Below are 20376 nucleotides of genomic sequence, written 5' to 3' on the forward strand. Positions count from 1 at the left end.
ATGAAGTGTTTCCTTCAAGTAATTCGATCAAAAGGACCATCAAAGATGCCATGATTTTGAGTACTATATTCCCTTGAGTTACAGTTTCTAACCTTCTCCTATTATGGAAATTTTATGCCCATGAAAAATGTTATTTGATTTATATTTGTTTAAATATATACTGTATAGCAGACTTAAATAATTGCACTGGAATCTGTTTATCCTTGTGTCTATATAAAAACAAACAGAAGGAGGAATGTTCCCTGCTGTGTGTGTTAGATTCAAAGGCAAATATTTGTATTTCATATAGACTCTTTGTGGTTAAGCTGAAATATTAATTTTTATTTTGCATAACTTTCATTTAAATGTAAGCAAAGGCAATGTCAGTTTGGCCTGCAGTGCTTTAATTGCAGCAACCATATATAAGCAATGCAACAGATGGCTAGCACCAATAAATATATTGTAATGTATACAGCATCTGCACAGGACCTGATATTACAAATAATCCATAAATGATTGCATTGGTTTCTCATAATCATTGGGAAAGCACTGGTTATGACCAAGCAATCGTAAATGATGACAATCTAGTTATATAAACCATGGATTCTTTCAGCTCTTATTAGGCTATATTATATTATATTAATTAATTTCCACTGATTGTACCACACAACTAACAAAAATGCACAATAGGTTGCTCAAAAAATCAATATATTGTATACTGTGTATTATATTTCCTGAAATAGTTGGGTTGCAAGTTACACTGTTAAAAATACATACTTTTCCTATAATTTATATAGCATGATGAGTCTCTAAATGACTGGTTGGAATTAAGGACCATGGATTATCAGTGAATTATTTCACTGAGTTTGTTTGTAAACTCTTGTGGGCAGAGCCCTCATTACCATGTGTCTCCGTTTTTTGGAAAGTCTATTGTCTGATTCTGCCAAATACCTTTAGCACTGCAGAATACATTAGTGCGCTACAGATAATAAGACTCAAGACTGTAAGGGCATAGGCACACACAGCTGCAGGTTCTGCTGCTTTCAGCCTGGGTATTTTTGCAGGCTGAGAAAAGCAGATCCACTTTGTGCCCCTGCTCCATTGATCTAAGCTGTTTCCATCTGTGTGCAAATATACACAGGCTGAGAGATACTACAGCTCCATGTTCCCATGCCCTAAGACAACTGCTTATCAAAGTATTGTTTGCAAACAGAGTTGTTTATTTGAAACGTAATTTATCCATGGAGTCCACATGACTCAAAATTGTCTAGATTATCCTCTAAGACAATGATACCCAACCAATAGCTCGTGAGCAACATGTTGATTTTCAACGCCTTGGATATTGCTCCCAGTGGCCTCCAAGCAGGTGCTTATTTTTAAATTCCTGACTTAAAGATAAGCTTTATTTGCATAAAAAACTGGTGTACTGCCAACAGAGCCTCCTGTTGGCTGCAAGTCCACATAAGGGCTACCCAATCACAGCTCTTAATTGGAAGCCCCGAAATCTTTTTGCATGCTTGTGTTGCTCTCCAACATTATTTTATACTTGAGTGTGGCTAATGGGTAAAAAAGGTTGGGGACCCCTGCTCTAAGAGAACAGAAAGCTGCTCCATGTTGTATATTACATGTTGTATATTACATTTCTCCAATTCAGAGTTTGTTGCCATGAGATATCTGTTGTAAGCCAGCTATAGTTCATGTGCTTTACAAATGAGTTACATTTCTTTCCAAAACTTTTGTATACGTAAAGACACAATACCTATGGATTCATTGGTAAGTTTAGAACAAAAGAGTATGTATTGTAAGAAAGTATGACGTATTTCCAAATTTCCAAATTTCATATCAACAAAATGAAAATAGTCTTTAATTGGTGTGGTTGATATACTTATGTCCAAGTTTGCTTGAACATTGGGCATTCCAACCGGATGTGAACCACAGATTCTCATAAAACCTAGAAGAGAGTGGTTTTATAGGGGCATTCTTTGATGACTGTTTTCTGGAAACAACTTTTTGTTGCAATCCAATTTGATTCCATGTGCCCTTAAGGTGACATGTTTTTGGCAAAAAAATTCCCCATAAAATGTTTTATTACATGCACTGTGCGATATTTTTCCACTAGAAGATGGGCCATGTAATAATTTAAATGGGAAACAAAACACAAAAAAATACTGTTAATATCAGTGAAGGTGTTCTGGTCAGTATACATGCTAAGACTGATAGTATACTTTGTATTATATATGTTTGGCCAACATTGAACTAATAGGAATCGGCAGATCAGATTTTCTGCAAAAACAGACTGAGAGGCAGATTGATCAATTACTGAATGCTACAAAAGGGATTTTTTTTACTAACAATACAATTATCTTTCCTCTGCTGATGGGGGGAGGGGATCAGGTTGTTAGCATTATATTGTAATGAGATTTTTTGACAATAGTTTTTGCTTTATCAAACAGACAGGTATTATCCTAGCTGACACTAATTGGAGTGCCGTTATGATTTTTCAAAAGATCATGGTTTTTTTTTTTTCAACTTTTTCTGCATGACAGAATATTAATGGTCTCCTTTGGCTAGCATTATTGCACTTTTCCAGCTTTGCTGCTGTCATTGTCGTAGTTAAGGCTCCACTCAGTCCTATGTTTTTCTATTGCCGTCTTATTTTGTATTCAGACACATTGTCACTGCGGTTTGTTTTGCTAGAAGCCAACAGCACTATGAGGGTGGTTCTTTTCTGTAATTCTCAATCACAGCCACTGTGGCTAGAAAAGGGAATGGAAACTCCAAGATATATACTGCATCAGTCATAACTGAACAGGAAATGGGTCATCCAGTCACTAAATAAAAATGTTCTTGGAATCAATCCATAGACATTTTGAATTGCTTCTAGTAGAATGTTAACATATTGGACCAGTGAAATCTACTTCCCACTCTACATTTCAGAATTTCCTATAAAAGTTTGTTGAAGTTTAGTTACTTGTACCTGTTGTTTTCCAGTGCATGTCTATAAACACTGCAGTGCAAGGGATATTAATAACTACCATAATTGAGCAGAGATTGTGTTGGTATGTTGTCTAGTACTTTCAACTCTAATGCTAATTATTAATTTACCGATTTTTTATTTATTAATATCTCTGGTTCCATTCAGCTCACATACTTTACAATGAAATCTTTATGGAGTTCTCCATAATAATAAAAACATATGCATGTGATGCTAAACGAAGACACAATGATAATGTAAGAACCTAAGCACCTATACTAAATGTATTTCTGTGCCAGAGAGTAATGCATTAATTGTTCTGAGGAGGGTGTGATGACCTCAGAAATTAGTGCATTCAGTATAATGATTAATACTGACTAGGGGAGCAATGCCCCATGGCATAATACATTGAACATGTACAGCTAACGGCAGCTATGTTTTTCTTTCATATAAATGTGATAATTTTATTTTATGAAATTGAAATAATCAATTGAGCGTAAAACATCAATCTATGAATTTCTTTTTTCCTCCTGTTGTCAAAAAGAATAATAATAAAAGGGGCAGCCACACTAGCAGCTGCACATAAGGTTGCCTTTAAGGCTGGTGTTTGAAGTGCTTCATTTCTGTCACTGCATCGACCTCAGCATAAAAGAGGGACCTGGACTGACAACATTTTATGTCAATAGATCAAGAATATCCAACATGGCACCCTCCAGAAATGATTGACTTACAAGACGCAGTATAATCTAAAAGCCCCAGGCTGTCTGTAGTTCCTCAGATCTGTAGATCAAAAACTGGACAAATGTTCAGCATGGGCATCTCTGACATTGACTCATAAGTATAATTTAGCATTTTGTAATTCCCTGTACAAAACAGTACTTGTTGACGTTACCCTAGAAATGCTAATAGAAACGACAGATCCATCCAATCCCTTTCTTGTACTAGTCAACAGGGTCAAACCTATTTTTGAACCCCTGTATTCAGATTTCCATTTTTTAGGTGGGGTGATCATTAAGCTCTATCCACTTTCTCTCTCTCATGTTTTCTAATATCTCTTGGCCTTGACATATTATCAAACTTTACATGTGGCACAGGGCAATTCAATGTCGTTTTGTTTACGTTCAGTATGGATGTTGTAGTTATGGGCTTTCAATATCTTATGTAAAGTTTTCATCTCTCTTATAGAGATATTAATGACCTATTATATTGAATTGTACTGCATCTGCTATTTTAACAGATGCCAAAAAATCCTTCTTACATTTAAAAGGGATTCTGTCATGATTTACTTCTTATGTCTAAATTACACAATTTACATTGCAAATGATTCTTGAACTAATAAATGTACTTTCTAGCTGTAATATTAGTGTGGAGGCAGCCATCTCAGTGCATTGTGTCTGATTCTGAGCTTTGAGAAGGAGACAACACTTCAGGATGGAACTGCTTTGAGACAGCTGTTTTTTCTCCCCTTCCCATTGTATTTATCATGACATAGGTCATGGTAAATACAAAGGGGTTTTCCTGCTTGGGTGCTATTCTTATGTCTACCACTGGGTGGGGCAGTGTGGCTTGGATTTTCACCATTGACACAGTGACACCTAGGGTTCTAAATAGGGAGTGGGAACTCAACTGTTCTATTGACTGAGCAACCATTCCCCTTTTTCATTATACTTATCTTCATCTTGTTCTTTATCCTTTCCATGCTTATACCTCAGTGTATCTTTTGTATTTTTGTACTTTTGTACTTTTGTACATATACACATATTCTTTTTGCCCTTTTCTTTTGTGTCAGTTTTTCATTTGTATTTACTATTGATTCTTATATATTTTCCTTGCTGGAATCTTATATTTATTTCATTCATTATCAGATACACTATTATCTTATTTGTACATAATTTATATAACATATTTATTAAATAAATGTATCTATTAATTTCATATACAAATACATATATACATGTAGGGATGTGAAAATCTTAGACACCCTTACACTTTACAGACAGGCACATCCCTAGTAATATGGACACCTCAGTGGGTCCTTATGGGGACCTTGTGCTTATGTAACCCCTGCAGTTCACACAGTGTACACTAGTTGTACTGTGCCAGAGTATAAAAGGTTTAGGAACCATGTGCTCTGGGTGCATTGCTTTAGCCCAACCAAGCAGGCTGGAAGGGAATGGGTAGTGCTGACCCTAGGCGCCTTTGCCCTAGTAATTAGACAGCTATACTCGTTTTATAGATCGCTCTAGGAGTGATAGAGAGGTTAAATAGTTGAGCAGCTCAAGGCTCCGCCGAGGAGATTAGAGGGATTAAGATCCCAGGGTATTACTGACCCAGAGTAGGGAACCAAGTGTTGAGATAGGGATGTCAGGAGTTCCCCTAGTCTGCCACTGGAAGATATCCTGAAAACCGGGCAATACCCATCGCATGCTGTCAACTTACTCTCTGCTGTATATTCCCTAGCCTGTGGGGATTCAGCCTATACGTGCTGTGAGTATATGTTTCCTTTATGCTGCTGTGTATGTTCTATACTCCATTGTGGATCAATGTGCTAAATGATCTCTGTGCTATTGTTCAATATTTATTGAACAACAGCATACTGTTCTTGGTTCAACTGTTAAAGAACTACTGGCGCCCATCATTGTGCTATCGCATATCAGGTTACAGTTACACTACACCCTTGCCTCCACCCCGCTGCAAGGGCTTACCCCTGAGAAAGAGAGCTCATCGGTGGTCTCAGCCCACCAAGGAAAGTAGAGTAAAGGGCCCTAGCACAAGTCAGTTTACTATAGCGCTACATACATATATACAAATAACTCTCATAACCCGAATATATTAGGCTACAATCATATTTATACTATTCCACATACATACACCTCTTTATTAATTGACCGGCGTTATACTGACTGCAGTGTTTTTAACCAGATTGTTAATAATCACCTGGTGTGTGTGTGTTTTCTAGTGTTTATAAATATTATGCCAGCAGGGGGCGCTTTTGATGAAGTGACCCATGCAGTCACGAAATGTGTAGACCAATGCACTACCCCGCCCAGTTCATCCATTTTTTGTAAAACTTGATGTTTTTAAAGTATATCAAATAAATATGGATTTTTAACCGGCATCAACTGTGCCAGTTTACTCTGCATCATGATCCAGCGACGCACTGATCGTGCCTTCCCTATTCCTGATGCTTCTTAGTCCACGTGACCAGAGTGGAACTTGTTTGCTGCATTGCTCTCACCGTTACCCTCTCGCTGGATTTTGGATGCACGTGCGTTTATTCTCAAGGTGGGGTAGTGTAGCAGTAAAGAGTGACTGAAGTTTTTCAGTCACATGACCCGAAGGCACCTGGGAAACTGACAATATGTCTAGCCCCAAACCAATTTTCAAAATTAAATATTAAAAAAATCTGTTTGCTCTTTTCAAAAATGTATTTTAGTGCAGGCTTCTGCTGGAGCATCACTATTAACTGATACATGTTTAAAAAAACATGTTTTCTCGCTACAGTATCCCTATAAAGCAATAGCTCATTAATTATAGACTAGATCATTTTAGCCTTCCATAGCAAATAGACTACATTTTGCCTGACCAGTTGTGTAATGCACTTTTATATGGTGTTAAACAAATGCCTCTGTACAAAATCTGGATCTGACAGGAGATAAAAATCTGGATGAAAAACACATTTGTTGCTGACAAATAATAGTATTTTAATAATTCTATTTTTGTGTTCACTGCTGGGAATTCTCGCTATACAGCTGTACTCTCTCAATTTTATGTAGTGTCAATTATTCTCACTATGTCCTATTTTATTTTTCAAGGGGGATCAAGACGCTTCAGTGGAGCACAGTGGCATCTGCAGAAAATCATCAATGACTCTGTAGACAGCTCAGATGATGAATTCTTCGATGCCAGAGGTTTGTTCATCTGATGAAAAATGTGTAGCTACAGTAGTTGTTGTTAATTAGGACCATGTCCCTCTACTATTCTAAACTGGAAAGGATTCTGCATATAAATGAACGTTACTTTTCAATGCAATGAAAGGTAAATGTTGTCATTCTAGCTGTAGCTCAGTAGCAATTCCCATCATTCTCCCTCCCAATAGCTACTGGAGAATACTGATAAATAATTGGTAAATAACATCTGGTGTGCTGGCAGGGCTTGTTATGTCCTAGGTCTAAAATACTTATGACTATATGGCACAGTGTAACACTTCTCTGAAACGGTTTACAGTGGTTTAAATTGTTTTATGCTTATGGCACAATGGCCCCCATTTAGCCAGGACAGTCCAAAACAGTAGACCTCAAAAGAAGAAGATCTTAGCAACGGCTTTTGGGTTTTGAGTAAGCAGGTGAGGCTTGTTGGACCAAAGATTTTCATAACTTTTGATTTTCAGATTTTAGAAGGTATGGTTTAATGCTTGGAAGGTACAAGTTAAATGTACCTTCCAGACACTAGAGATGCTATCCACTTGTCCTCTAACACCTACAAGTTGCGTTAAGTGCATTAATTGTAAAAAAAAAAAATGCACATTCTGTATATTATATGTTGAAGAACTGAAGTACATCGCTAACCATTAAAGTACAAGACATTATTACTATTATCTTATGGGTTATTCAATGGAAACTAAACAGTTTGTGGTTAGCACTTGCACTACAGTATTTCTAGATGCCCATTGAAACAATCCTGCAGAAAGGTAACAGAAATTGATTAACAAATGCTGTTTTCAATTGCATTTAAAAACAACTTTAAAACCAAATTTTTAATGATATTATAAAAGTTGCTTTGAGTTATGTATTCTTTTACTATGCAAATATACTGTAAGTTTTTGTGGGGCAGGCCCCTTTTAACACATCTCCCTGCTTGCATGCTTTACACAGCTCCTCCTCCTGGGACAACTAAACTCATGTTCCCAGCAAATCAACAAGCCTGGTCTCAGCCAAACCATTACTTGAACATCAAGTCATCTCTTCAAACTCAAAATGATCATAAAGTACACCATCTGAGTGAGGTGTATCATTACAATCACAGATACATTTACAGTATAAGAGAATATCTAGGATAATGATCAGCAGCCATCATCTATGCTACACCATCCCTGTGTTCTTTCGGGACTGAAACAAAATGGCATGTCACCAGTCAATGGATGAATGAAATAAAACCCCTAACCAAGATCAGGTCCTATTAGTTATTCCACATGTATCCAATGTACCCACTCACTTACTTTCAAAAATACATTTTCCCTAGATCAGTTGAATTATCTGTTTAAAAAAAAGTTATTTTTAAATTGACAACAAGCATTCTCTCACATAAATTATTTTGCTTTAATATTTGCATAAAGATTCTATGTTTAGAAAGCGAGAGATTGAACTCTTAATCTGGCTGGTAGCAATTCTTGGTTTCATCTGTTTACAAGGCTATCTGCCCAGTCCAAGGATAATAACCAAATATCTGTTCAGGATGAAGTTGATCCTGTATGGACACAAATATATTTTTCATCTATCTGCTCAAATAATATGTTTATAACCTGGAATATTATCAAATAAGTGAATGTGACTGAGCAAGACTGGCATGGTTTGTGGTATATTTTTGTGGTAGGGAAAGTGAGGCAATAAACGTGGGAGCACTTACCATCAGAGTTCAACTTCAGCGTGCTGCACAAACACTGTGATCCCACACAGTCAGATTCAATGTAAAGTACGAAGAAAATGGAGCACCAAAGGAACCGACTTTAGTCCATTAAAAAGTAGAAGTTTATTGAAAAATCATTAAAAGTAATAAACGCATGCCTAGGCTGCCCGCTTAATGCGTTTCGTGGCACCAGCCACTTCCTCGGAAGCTTATGAGGAAGTGGCTGCAGGCCACGAAACGCATTAAGCGGGCAGTCTATTTTATGATCATAGGAATGTGTTTATTACTTTAATGATTCTTCAATAAACGTATACTTTTTAATGGACTAAATGATTCTTCAATAAACTTCTACTTTTTAATGGACCAAAGTCGGCTCCTTTGGTGCTCCATTTTCTTTGTACTTTGATAGGGAGAGTGAGAATGTCTTTGTGTAAGCTTTTATTCCCTCTTAATTATTCATCAGGGATGTGGAAACATAGGGCTGCTATCTTATATTAAGTGAGTGATCATTCATTTCAGCTTATTTGCTATTCAGCAGTGTGTTATATGTTGTAGTTTATCTCTTTGAGCAGTTGTATTTGCCTGATTCATTTAGTAACAAGCATTAATAAACAAATTCATATAGATGTATCTTTGACTTTGCAAAAGCTGCCTGAATTTAGTAAGAAGTATTTAATTTTAGAACATGGAAATTTCACACATTAATAATAAGTGGCAGAGAAGACCAGTCTATCCCTAAGAACTGGCAGTCTGTTCTCAGAGAAGTGACACATCTAACATAGAAAGTGCTGCTGTATTGTATGTGACTATAGCCATGACACGCTTGTGAGTATTAAATGAGTTTGCTGCATATAATACTCAATAAAAAAGACACTATTTTATTGTTATTTTCTTTTGTACTATACATTCCTGGTGACAACAGCTCCAAAAGTCTCCTTCAAGAGGACAGTATGCAATTGAATGAAACAATTGGAATAAACAAGGCCTACATAGCAGCTTGTTGGCAGGGGTTGTCGGATAATCTGAAAGAAAACAATCTCTAGACATCTTTGTTAACAGCTGGAAGATGTCATTCCTTTCAGCATCAAAGTCAATAGATAAAGTTTGTATATAACATATAATATATATATATGTTGAATAAACAATGTAGCTGGTGATTCCAACTCATGCTGCCACCACCACAACAAAAACGTATTCTCCGACTCACGTACCACAATCACCTTCGGTAGTCCTCTAGTTCTGAACAAGAAAGGCTTGTACTGTGGTGGCAATGGCCGTTTTGCCAATAACTGTCCACTGAAGCAATCAGTCCACTTCTACTGCCAGGGCAGAATTCTTCTTTGTAGAAAAGAAAGATGGAAGCATTTGTCCCTATGTTGATTATAGGGGACACAATAAAGTTACCAATAACAGTTACCCGTTGCCCCTTATTTCTGAACTCTTTGTCAATTCTTCACTAAACTTCACCTCCTAGTTCATGCAATCTTATTCACATACGTAAAGGCAATGAGTGGAAGATGGCTTTAAACATCAAGGTTGAGCATTATGAGTACTTGTCATGTCATTAGGTCTTTGTAATGGTCCAGCTGTCTTCCAAGAATTTGTCAACCACATCTTCAGAGATTTACTAGGGCACTCCTTAGTTGTTTACCTGGATGATATACATATATTTTTAAAAGAATATTTGAACCCTCAACTTAAAATACATAAAGTGCTATCTTGCCTTATGAAATATTCTCTGTATGCTAAACAAGAAGCTTTGAAGTTTCCAAAACTCAGTTTTTAGGGTATATTATACAGATTTCATCTGTTCTAGACTGGTCTCTTCATACTTGCACCAAAGCTATCCAGAGATGTATTGGATTTGCTAATTATTAAAGACAATTCATTAAAGATGTCTCCTCCAATTCTGTCTCTGATATGTAAAGGAGATAAGCAAAGTGTCTGGCCTCCACAAGCCTTAGAAGCAGACAGAAAATTACATCCATCTGCTTACTTCTCTAAGTTCTCTCCACCTGACAAACTATGATGATGATAACAAGCAATTGCTCACCATTAAAATCACTTTGGGTTATAAAAACCAGAAGTAAATCCAGACTCTTAAGAGACCAAATCCTAGGTGTCATGATTTTTTACTTTATTATTACATATTATCCTGGCCCCAAAATAAAGTGGATGCTCTTTCTAGAAGCCTCAACCATGAGAAACACCATAGACAATATAAAAACCCTGTCATTCCACTTTGCACAATAATTGATTCCTTTTCTTTTCTCAAATTGCTTTCCAGATCCAATCTGCTCAATGCTCGGCTTCCCCTGATACTCCTATAGGCATGGCATATTTACCCCTATGTACTGAATGTTGTTTCTCCATTTTACAGAGACCCCATAATTCTGAACAAGCTCACCACCTGGTGGTGCAAAAGACTATGGGTCTATTAAATTGCCTCGTTTGGTGGCAATATGTGTAGAAAGATATCAAAGACTGTATTGCTTCCTGTACTGTCTGCACCTCTTCCAAATCAAGCCACTCAATTTGGTGCAGTCTCTTACAACCGCTGCCTTTTAAACCCTGGACTTCATTAACCATGGAATTTATTGTTGAACTTCCACCCTCCATGGGTAATACAGTCACTTGGATTGTAAAAGATTGCTTCAGCAAGATAGCACACTTAATTTCTATATGTAAACTTCCAATGAGAACATTCTCAACTCTTTACTCCACATTTTTTGTCTTCATGGCTTCTGACAGAAATTGTGACAAATAGAGGGGCCCAATTCATTTCCAAATATTGTCAATCAATGTGCAAGTCACTAAGCATCAGTCTCCAATTTTCTTCAGCCTATCACCCTTAATAAAATGGGGCAGCTAAATAAGGTAATCAATCTCTGGAACAATTTTTGAGATGACATGTATATCTCTCCCAGGATGACTGGTCCAACCTTCTACCTTGGGTGGACTTTGCCCATAACAATGCTTTCCATGCCTCAGGTTTCCCCAGGTTTTTATCCTTTCAGATATTCCTGCCGCCAGTGACAGTATTGCCACGTCTTCAATCTCCACTAAGGCAAGTTTGGAGAAAAGTTCACCACCAGATGCAATTACTGATATATTTTCCCTGGAAACAACATCCACCTGCTTTTTTCATTGTAGATGGTCAACAAGAATATGAAGTTGAAAGGTTTTTCATTCCAAAAAAAGAATGGGGCATTCCGTGCAGGAGGGGATACTGCCACCAAATGCTCCCTCTAATTCCTTCTCAGCTATGTGTGCAAAAAAAATTGTTACTCACATTTTTTCTACGTGTGTGCAGTTTTTAAAAATGATGTGCTCAGATCACAATTGATATTGACATTGAACACAAGGTAATGAATAATTGATGCTATACACATAAAGCTCGCCAAACAAACAATTTTTTGCCTGATATGGTCACCTATGTGTTGTCTGAAATCAAGATGGCCCAAATTAAAGTGTTGATGTTATCCTGATCTAATGGGATTTTCAAATCAACTAATAGATATCTCAATACATTGCATATACATAAGGCTGAACCAATTTTGAAGCGGAGAACTGCACCGGCCCTGGGTTCTTCTATGAGCACCACTGAGCAATCATCTTCCTGCTTCTTTGATCTTCAAATTTCCCAGGGTAGGCCCATGTGCAGTCAAACTTTTTACTTCAGCAAAAGGTATGGGGTACCTTTTAAAGGGGTTGTTCACCTTTGAGTTAACTTTTAGTATGATGTAGAGAGTGATATTCCGAGACAATTTGCAATTGGTTTTAATTTTTTATGATTTGTAGTTTTTGAGTTATTTAGCCTTTTATTCAGCAGCATTCCAGTTTGTAATGTCAGCAATCTGGTTGCTAGGGTTAAAATTACCCTAGCAACCATGCATTGATTTGAATGAGGATATGGAATATTAATAGAGTTGGAACAGAAAAATGAGTAATACAAAGTAGCAATAACAATTGTAGTTTTACAGGACATTTGTTTTTGGATAGGGTCAGTGACCCCCTTTCGAAAGCTAGAAAGAGTCAGGAGAAGAAGGCAAATAATTTATAAACTATAAAGTTGCTTAGAATTGACCATTCTATAACATACTAAAAGTTAACCTGAAGGTGAACCTCCCCTATAAATAAAGCACACGTGATCCAGGAAGCCCCTTTGCAGAGGGGTAAATAGTTGTACTGGAAAATGTAAGCACAACTCAACTTAGTCAAGATGCATTGTGGACAAAAAAAATTGGTGTTTTTCGCACCTTGCTTGCTTAATAAAATCCTGACATATTTCTGTAAACAGGCCTTGGCATTTGACAAATCATAAATGCACCGCTGTTATTTTGAGGTGATGTGGATGGTAAATATTTGCCGTGTGGCGGATTTTGCTTTTATGAATTCACTGGATAAGATAGATGACTCCAAAAACTAGAAAAATAGATGAAAAGACAAAGAACAGAGGATTTTAGTAAGTAACACTATATACAGTATGTACAAGATGCAGTTGATTTATTACAGTGCTTTCTGTGTTTCTCTACAGACAGAATGCCAGATGCCTTTCCCATTCTAAACTCTGTTTCTCACTTCAGAGAAATGCATTTATAAAATAACCGGCACATACAGTATAATATTAACTCCTCTATTTCTGCTGAGCAAATCAGCTCATTATTGTTATTTCTGGCTTTAATTTCTTGGCCAAATAGACACATAGCAGCCTCTTGCCGCATGGGCATTTGATGTAAGGCTTTGAATTCTCACCATGGCAACCAGAAGGATATGACAATAGCTGAATGCCATCCATTCACATTATCGCTCTTCTGGTCTGGCTGTGTTAGAGCTGCCATAAAATCTCACTGATAATTCTCTATCTGTCTAGCACTGTCTCTGCAAACAGTTCAGTAACTTTTAATCACGATTTCACACGTTCTGTGTTTCAATCAAGTCAAACAATTGTACTGTTTATTTTCTGTACAGTGCATTCAAAATATTAATGCCTCATTCCAGTGGTGAAAGTGGCCCGAGACTTCTGTACAGAAAGTCCAAGCAAACTGGAAGTTATATGTCTATGAAGGTTTTCATACATCCAAGTCATGATATACAGTATCTAGTAGGGATAAGGCTAGATCACCTGGAAGATTACTCAGTTAGGCAAGTTGCTTTAGACTTATCAATACTAGATAGACAGGCAGGCAGTTAACTTACTGCACATAATGCACTTGAATGTCTCCCCTTTCCTTTCCAGTTCTAATGTTCAATTAATTTAGAAGATGTTTTGCAACTGAAACAAGAGGATTTGTCATAGTGACTCAGGCTGGCTGAACCTCACTAGATAAAACTTGATTAGAAGAAGAATCTGGACTTGGTTTCCAGGCTTTCCAGTTTGTGTGCTCTATGCAATATCAGCTTATTCCGGATGGGTTTTTTGAGTATTTTCGGGTGGATCCTATAGAACTATGTCACTAACTGCCATACCCTGTGAATGTTTTTTCCCGAAATGCAAGATCTTCTTTGCATGCCTTATTGACTCAAAAGATATGATGTTACTCTATAATCATTAAGGCCAACCGTACCATTTCTATTATCTGGATTATTTTTTCTGACTAAATGTAACATAAAGGTATGGATTTAGCCTTGTAGGGGTAACACCAGGAACATTTACCGCCATTTGTTAAATCAATGTAGCTTCCCACATGGTGACTACAATCCATGGCATTAACCGTGTCTATTATGATAACTTATGGATAACAGAAAATTCTTTTGATCCACATAATTAGACATATGTCATTGCCCTCTTAGTGTATTGGTCACCAGTTTTTATATACTCTAATTGTGCTGGTAGCTTTGGGTAATGAAGCAGAGAGCATATAAGTAGGAGGACGAAGATGTAAGATTATAAGAGATGTTTGTAGTAAAGGAAGGAGAAAGGCAGGAGCTGTGAGAAGGGGAGTGCAGAAGGCAAGGTGAGAAAAAGGAAAACAGAAAAAAGGGGGGAAAGGAGAACACAGTGGAGTTATTTTCAATAATGAAAAAATACAATTTCAACTTGAATTTGCAGAGGTCACTTGCCCACTGTGCCAATGACCTATGCACAAGTCTTTGATACTGTAAAAGGAAGTGGGTCTAAAATAATGCAATATTTTATTAATCATGCAAACTCACCATCTTTGCCTAATATATTTATATTTGGTATACAATGCAATGCTTTATATCCTGGCTAACGATAGAATGAACGGCGTGGTATAAAGTTTATTTTACAGAAGATCAGAGGAGGCAGAAAAATTGAGGCAGTTAGTCTTACTGGAATGTTTTCTATTATCTGTATATTTTATGGAAGTTCTGCATGATTATGTTTATTCCGAATATAAACAGGTTAAGGAAACATTCAGGCATTAGGCAATGCTTGTTTCAAAATCCTTTCTGTTGAGTGGTTGCTTATATGCACCTAACTTAAGTACATCATTTCAGCATTCTAATGTGCTCAGGACCTTTGCCACAATAAGCACAACACAAAATCTCCCTGTAAATGATGTTGCGCTGCGCAGAAACACCTAGTGCCCTGCTTTTGAAAATAAATAGCAGCTTTTATATCTGTGATAAAAATATGTCTCATTTATTTTTCCCACAATGACCCGTGATTATACATGGCTTGTTTTGTTCTAGAAATATTTTTCTTTTTGCTGTTTAATCCTTTTATAGGCATTTAATTCTGTACAAAAGCAGAGACACGGTGGAAATATATAAATGACATAAGTAGGCACTTACCTGCTGCCTCAGGACTGCCCTGAAAGATCTAGGGGCAGATTCACTAAGTGCCAAACACTTCGCCAGGCGTAGATTCGCCAGGACAACGCTAATTCACTAAAATCCAAAGTTGCGTCCAGGGCGCTGAATGCTGGCAAAGTTGCACTAGTGTTGCAGAATAGAAGTTGCGATATTGTTGCCTAATTTGCATACGGCAGGAAGTTAAAGTTGAATGGACGGATATGTTGCAGCCAATACATTACACTACACAAGCCCGGGAAACCTTAATAAAATAGAGTTGTTAAATTGCCCTACACATGATCCCAGTGTATAGTTTATGTGCCATATGTTAGGAAAAGTAGGTGGGTAAGCCGGGTACCCTAGAAAAAAATTACACTCTTTTGCAGCCTATCACCATGAAAAATGAAAAGTCGCCAGCTTTTTTTGGGACTTAGAAAAATGTTCAACTATTTTTTGAGGAAGTTCTATCTACTCTATTGCACTTTGCCTGGTCTGAGATGGCGAAGGCAAGTCTGGCGCAAGAGGTAACGTTCAGTAAAATCCGCATCTTATTGAATTTGCGTAGTCACGTCCCTTCACCAGAGCACAACTTCGCCAGGCAAGTTAGGCCTGCACCCATTAGTAAATCGGCAAAGTAACAAAATGACGTCACGCTGGTGAATTTTCGCTAACGTTAGTCACATCGCCCTTTAGTAATTCTGCCCCCTAATGTGGTGTGGGATTTTAAATCAAATAAAACATATTGTAATCATCTAGTTATTATAATTATCACTTGCCCGCTGTAGATTGTCAAGGACCTTACTGCCACTTTGGCCTTACTGAATGCACGACAGGTATGGTACCTGTTATCCAGAATGCTCAGGACCTGGGGTTTTCCAGATAATGGATGTTTCTGCAATTTGCATCTTCAAGTGTACTAGAATATCATGTAAAAATTAAATAAACCCAATAGGCTGGTTTTGCTTCCAATAAGGATTAATTATATTTTAGTTTGGATCAAGTATAAGGTACGGTTTTATTATTGCAGAGGAAAAGGAAATCATTTAAAAAAATGTGGATTATTTGGATAAAATGGAGTCTATGGGAGACTTTCCATAATTCAGTGCTTTCTGGATAGCAGGCTTCTCTTTTTAATGAGTTTAAGTCAAGACACCTTTCTAAAGGCACAGCACCTCCCTTACCCAAGGTGCATTATCCAGTGACCAATCATTCATCCATGTATTGGGTTCATTTCCATCATTCTGACTTCCCTCCTATAAAAGTGTCAGGAACGGGCGATGGCGCTCCCGTCTCTGGTGCCAGAACCATGACACTGGCGTGATGACATCACGCGCCTGGCACGAACTTTGAAAATTAAACGACTTCCAGGTCATGGGTTCGATGCCCCAATTATAGGAATTGCTGAAATTGGTTCCTGGGTTTCCTGAATTACTGTCTCCTGGCTTCCTGACCCTTGACTTGATTCTGATTCTTGCTGTCTGCCTTATTGAACACTTGCCTGAACTTGACCCTTACACTTGACCCCTTTTGGATACCGCAAACTTGGACTTTAACCCCTGGGCTTCCTCCTTGGTCCGGACTTCTCTGCTAGGAGCCGATAGGCACTTGACAGAAAGATTCTCTGAGGAAGGCAAAAGCAGCTGAAGATAGTGAGGAAACAGGCCCCACAGCTGAGGGGGGGGGGGCTGGGAACTTTGATGATGAGTATAACATTCATATTAATATAAACTAGACCACTGTACTGGGTGAACTTATTGGCTACTTAATGAAAAATATTGGGTAGTGTTGGTTAAGACCAAGCAAAAGGCCAGACCTAGACCAAGACTGGACATTTATCGGAATATCACCCGAATAGGTTGTTGGGTCTCATGATAAGCTGCTTCTAATTGTTGAGCTGTATGCAATGAGGCATAACAAAAACTTTTTGCACATGCGTTTTTCTAGGGTTAGAAGGTTAATAAATTGTTCCTTGTTCTATTGCAGTATGGTAAACGGTCTATGTGAAAAGGTAGTGTATCACAGTAGTAGTGTATTATAGTCTCAGCATTCTTTTATAATGTATGATACAATAGTCAGTCAAGTTTATTCCTTTTCAAAGACCCTTTTATACTGTAAGTGTTTATAGAAAGGAATAAAAAACACACCTTTTGCCCTTTTTTTTGGTCCATTTTGTAAACATACATTAAAATGAAATAACAACTAAAGAAATAGAAACAGTAAATTCTCCCTTCATCAGAAATGGCAAATTGTTTCCATTTTTAAAGACAAGCATTTATTCTGCTCAGACAAACTCGTGTGGCAGAATATATACCGTATATTGTTGCAGATAAAAACTTCTAACTATATAAGGTGACCTCTGTATATTCATATGATTATATACTGTATAATCATTATTATACAGCAATGCCGTCATGGATATAGGAAATAAAGAACTATAGACAATTTATTAGCAGTTCTGTCTAAGTGGTCCCAGAGACGCGGAGATGGAGCATTTCTATGGCAATGCCACTATTCAATAACTCAAACGATTACAATGATAACTATGGAGGTTGCAGTAATTACTTTTCAGTAGTTTCCCTTTCTACTCTTACCCATCTCTCTTTCTTACTGTCCTCTATTTATGTGTTTGGAAAAAAGAAACAGCCTTTGTTGATCGATATTGCTTGGTTTTGATTTCGATAACTATCCACCTGCTATTTTCCTTCAATTGCTTATCTAATCACTGGTATTCCAGTTAACATACCCGCTGTCCTGTGTGTTCCTTGCAGATGAAGTCGTGGAGGGAAAGAGTGCCATCCTGATTGGCATGAGTCAGTGGAACTCTAATGATCTGGTGGAGCAGATAGAAACCATTGGAAAGCTGGAGGAAACCCCAGGTGAGAGTTTTCTTGCAACTCATGAGCCAAGGAAAATCAGTTTGTGGCACAAAGAAGTGCAATGTGGGTGTAAGCGATAAAAGAGGACTTAGAAAAAGGTACTTTATTGTTTGCTCACTTACAGAATTGTAATTAAGGGCTTTCCATTTCTTTGTAATATACAAGAGCACACATTTTTGGTCTCTGTATGTAAGCTGGTTGCTTGTTTACCACTCAGACTTATATCTTTGAGGAGGAAGTTTCCCCACTTCTAAGAGGAAACTCTTCTACAAATACCATAAAACTAATAGTTAAAGCATGTATTAAAAGGGTTGTTCACCCTTGAGTTAACTTTTAGTATGATGTAGAGAGTGATATTCTGAGACAATTTGCAATTGGTTTTCATTTTTTATTATTTAAAGGAGAATTAAACCCCTTAATTTGCATCCCCCTTCCCCCCTACCCTAAATAGGCCCCCCTCCCTCCTGGCCTACCTGGCATCCTGGGGCAAATGCCCGTAACTTTCTACTTACCCCTCCTTGCAGGTCCTGTCCAGCAGAGTTCACAGCAGCCATCTTGTCCTCCTGTAGTGATCGGCATTTTCGGGCGCATGCGCAGTTGGAGGAATCTTCCATTGCGGAGCTACTGCACATGCGCCGAAAGTCACAAAGTTTTCGATAAAAAAATTGGAAACATCGTGACTTTCGCTATATTTTGGATAGGCATTTGCTATATTTTGGATAGGCATTCCAATATTGCCTCTAGTTAGGTGCCCACTTCCACCTAAGCCAATTTACTGCAAGGTTTATTTCCCTTAGCAATACTTCTGTTTCTGTTATGTTTAAACATGCATCTGGATGTACTACAATGATCGTTTAACCAGAAAGTGCCACTAATTCTACTAACTCAGCAGCTTTAAAACTGCATATACTAATGCTTTATGCTAGATTGGCTTATTCAGCAAAAGCATACAGAATTTCTGTAATTTTTAGAGACAGCCACGTGATGATGTTTACTATGATTCTGTGAATTTTAAAAAGCTTTCTCCATATGGCACAGTAAAAGTGCTGTGCAGTATTAATTACAGAGCACAATATAATTGCAATTTAAGCTTAGATCTGCACATATGTCTTATGCGTTTTCGACTCATTTTCTTTCAGTTCTTTTAAAAAAATAACAATTCAATGCAGTTAAAGTGTTCTCCATTTTGCTCATAATTAACTTTGTTTTATTTTCTTATTTACAGTAGAAGTGTCTTTTATATAATCACCTTTATTGGGTGCCTGGCCCTATAAACCATATGCCAGTCCCTTCATTTAACATTGTCCCAGGTGACCACTTAATTCTATTACAGGTATGGGATAAGTTATCCGTAAACCTATTTTCCAGAATGCTCTGAATTTTGGAATGGGTGTCTCCTATAGACTCCATTTTATTGAAATAATCCTAATTTTTAAAAATGATTAGATTTTGTCTCTGTTACAATAAAACAATACCTTTTACTTGATCCAAACTAAGACATAATTTATACTTATTGGAAGCAAAACCAGTCTATTGGGTTTATTTAATGTTTACATGATTCTCTAGTAGACTTAAGGTATGAAGATTCAAATTCCGGAAAGATCTGAAAACCCCAGGTTCCAAGCATTCTGGATAACAGATTCCATACCTGTATTATTATAAAGTTGATTGCTTTTCCATTTTATTTTTTGGTGGAGGTGATTGTTAAGAATAAACTTAACTGCACCAAGTAAATCAGACACATGCCATTATTGATGCTGCATGCAGAAGTGGCACAGTTTGCCCACAAATGCAACATGCAAATAACCAATGATCAATGCAAGCACCCACTTTTGCAGTGGAATTCTGAAAGGAAATCCGGCAATGAGGCTTAAAAATTAAGATTTGCATATAAATTTTGTATTTTTGTACTGAGCCTCCCTAAGGAAGGAAGTATGTTAATAGGTCTGCTATTAATTTATAAGTGAAATGACAAATAGTGCTGGCCTTGTTTAGCTTTTGACTGCTGCATGCTTTCCCATTTCTCAGTTGCAAATAATTAACTGTGCGTAATGATGCAATTCAGTGAACTGTGAAAGCGATCTGCATTTGTTAATTATGGAACAGAAGCACCCTGCAACCATGAGACCTCACCAAGGGGACAGGCTTTAACTCTTACTAGGA

The 20376-nt window shown here is 37.4% G+C and overlaps 1 protein-coding gene across 1 annotated transcript in view; it reads left to right on the forward strand.

Annotated features, from left to right (window-relative positions):
* pitpnm3.S (PITPNM family member 3 S homeolog) overlaps nt 1-20376 on the forward strand; it is a 251653-nt gene that overhangs the window by 116923 nt on the left and 114354 nt on the right. Inside the window, exons 2-3 of the mRNA XM_041583703.1 lie at nt 6769-6864; nt 18106-18213. Of these exons, the coding sequence (XP_041439637.1) occupies nt 6769-6864; nt 18106-18213 (204 nt within the window). The remainder of the gene's footprint in view (nt 1-6768; nt 6865-18105; nt 18214-20376) is intronic.

Source organism: Xenopus laevis, chromosome 2S (genome assembly GCF_017654675.1).
Source record: "Xenopus laevis strain J_2021 chromosome 2S, Xenopus_laevis_v10.1, whole genome shotgun sequence".
In the NCBI taxonomy this organism is placed as follows: domain Eukaryota; kingdom Metazoa; phylum Chordata; class Amphibia; order Anura; family Pipidae; genus Xenopus; species Xenopus laevis.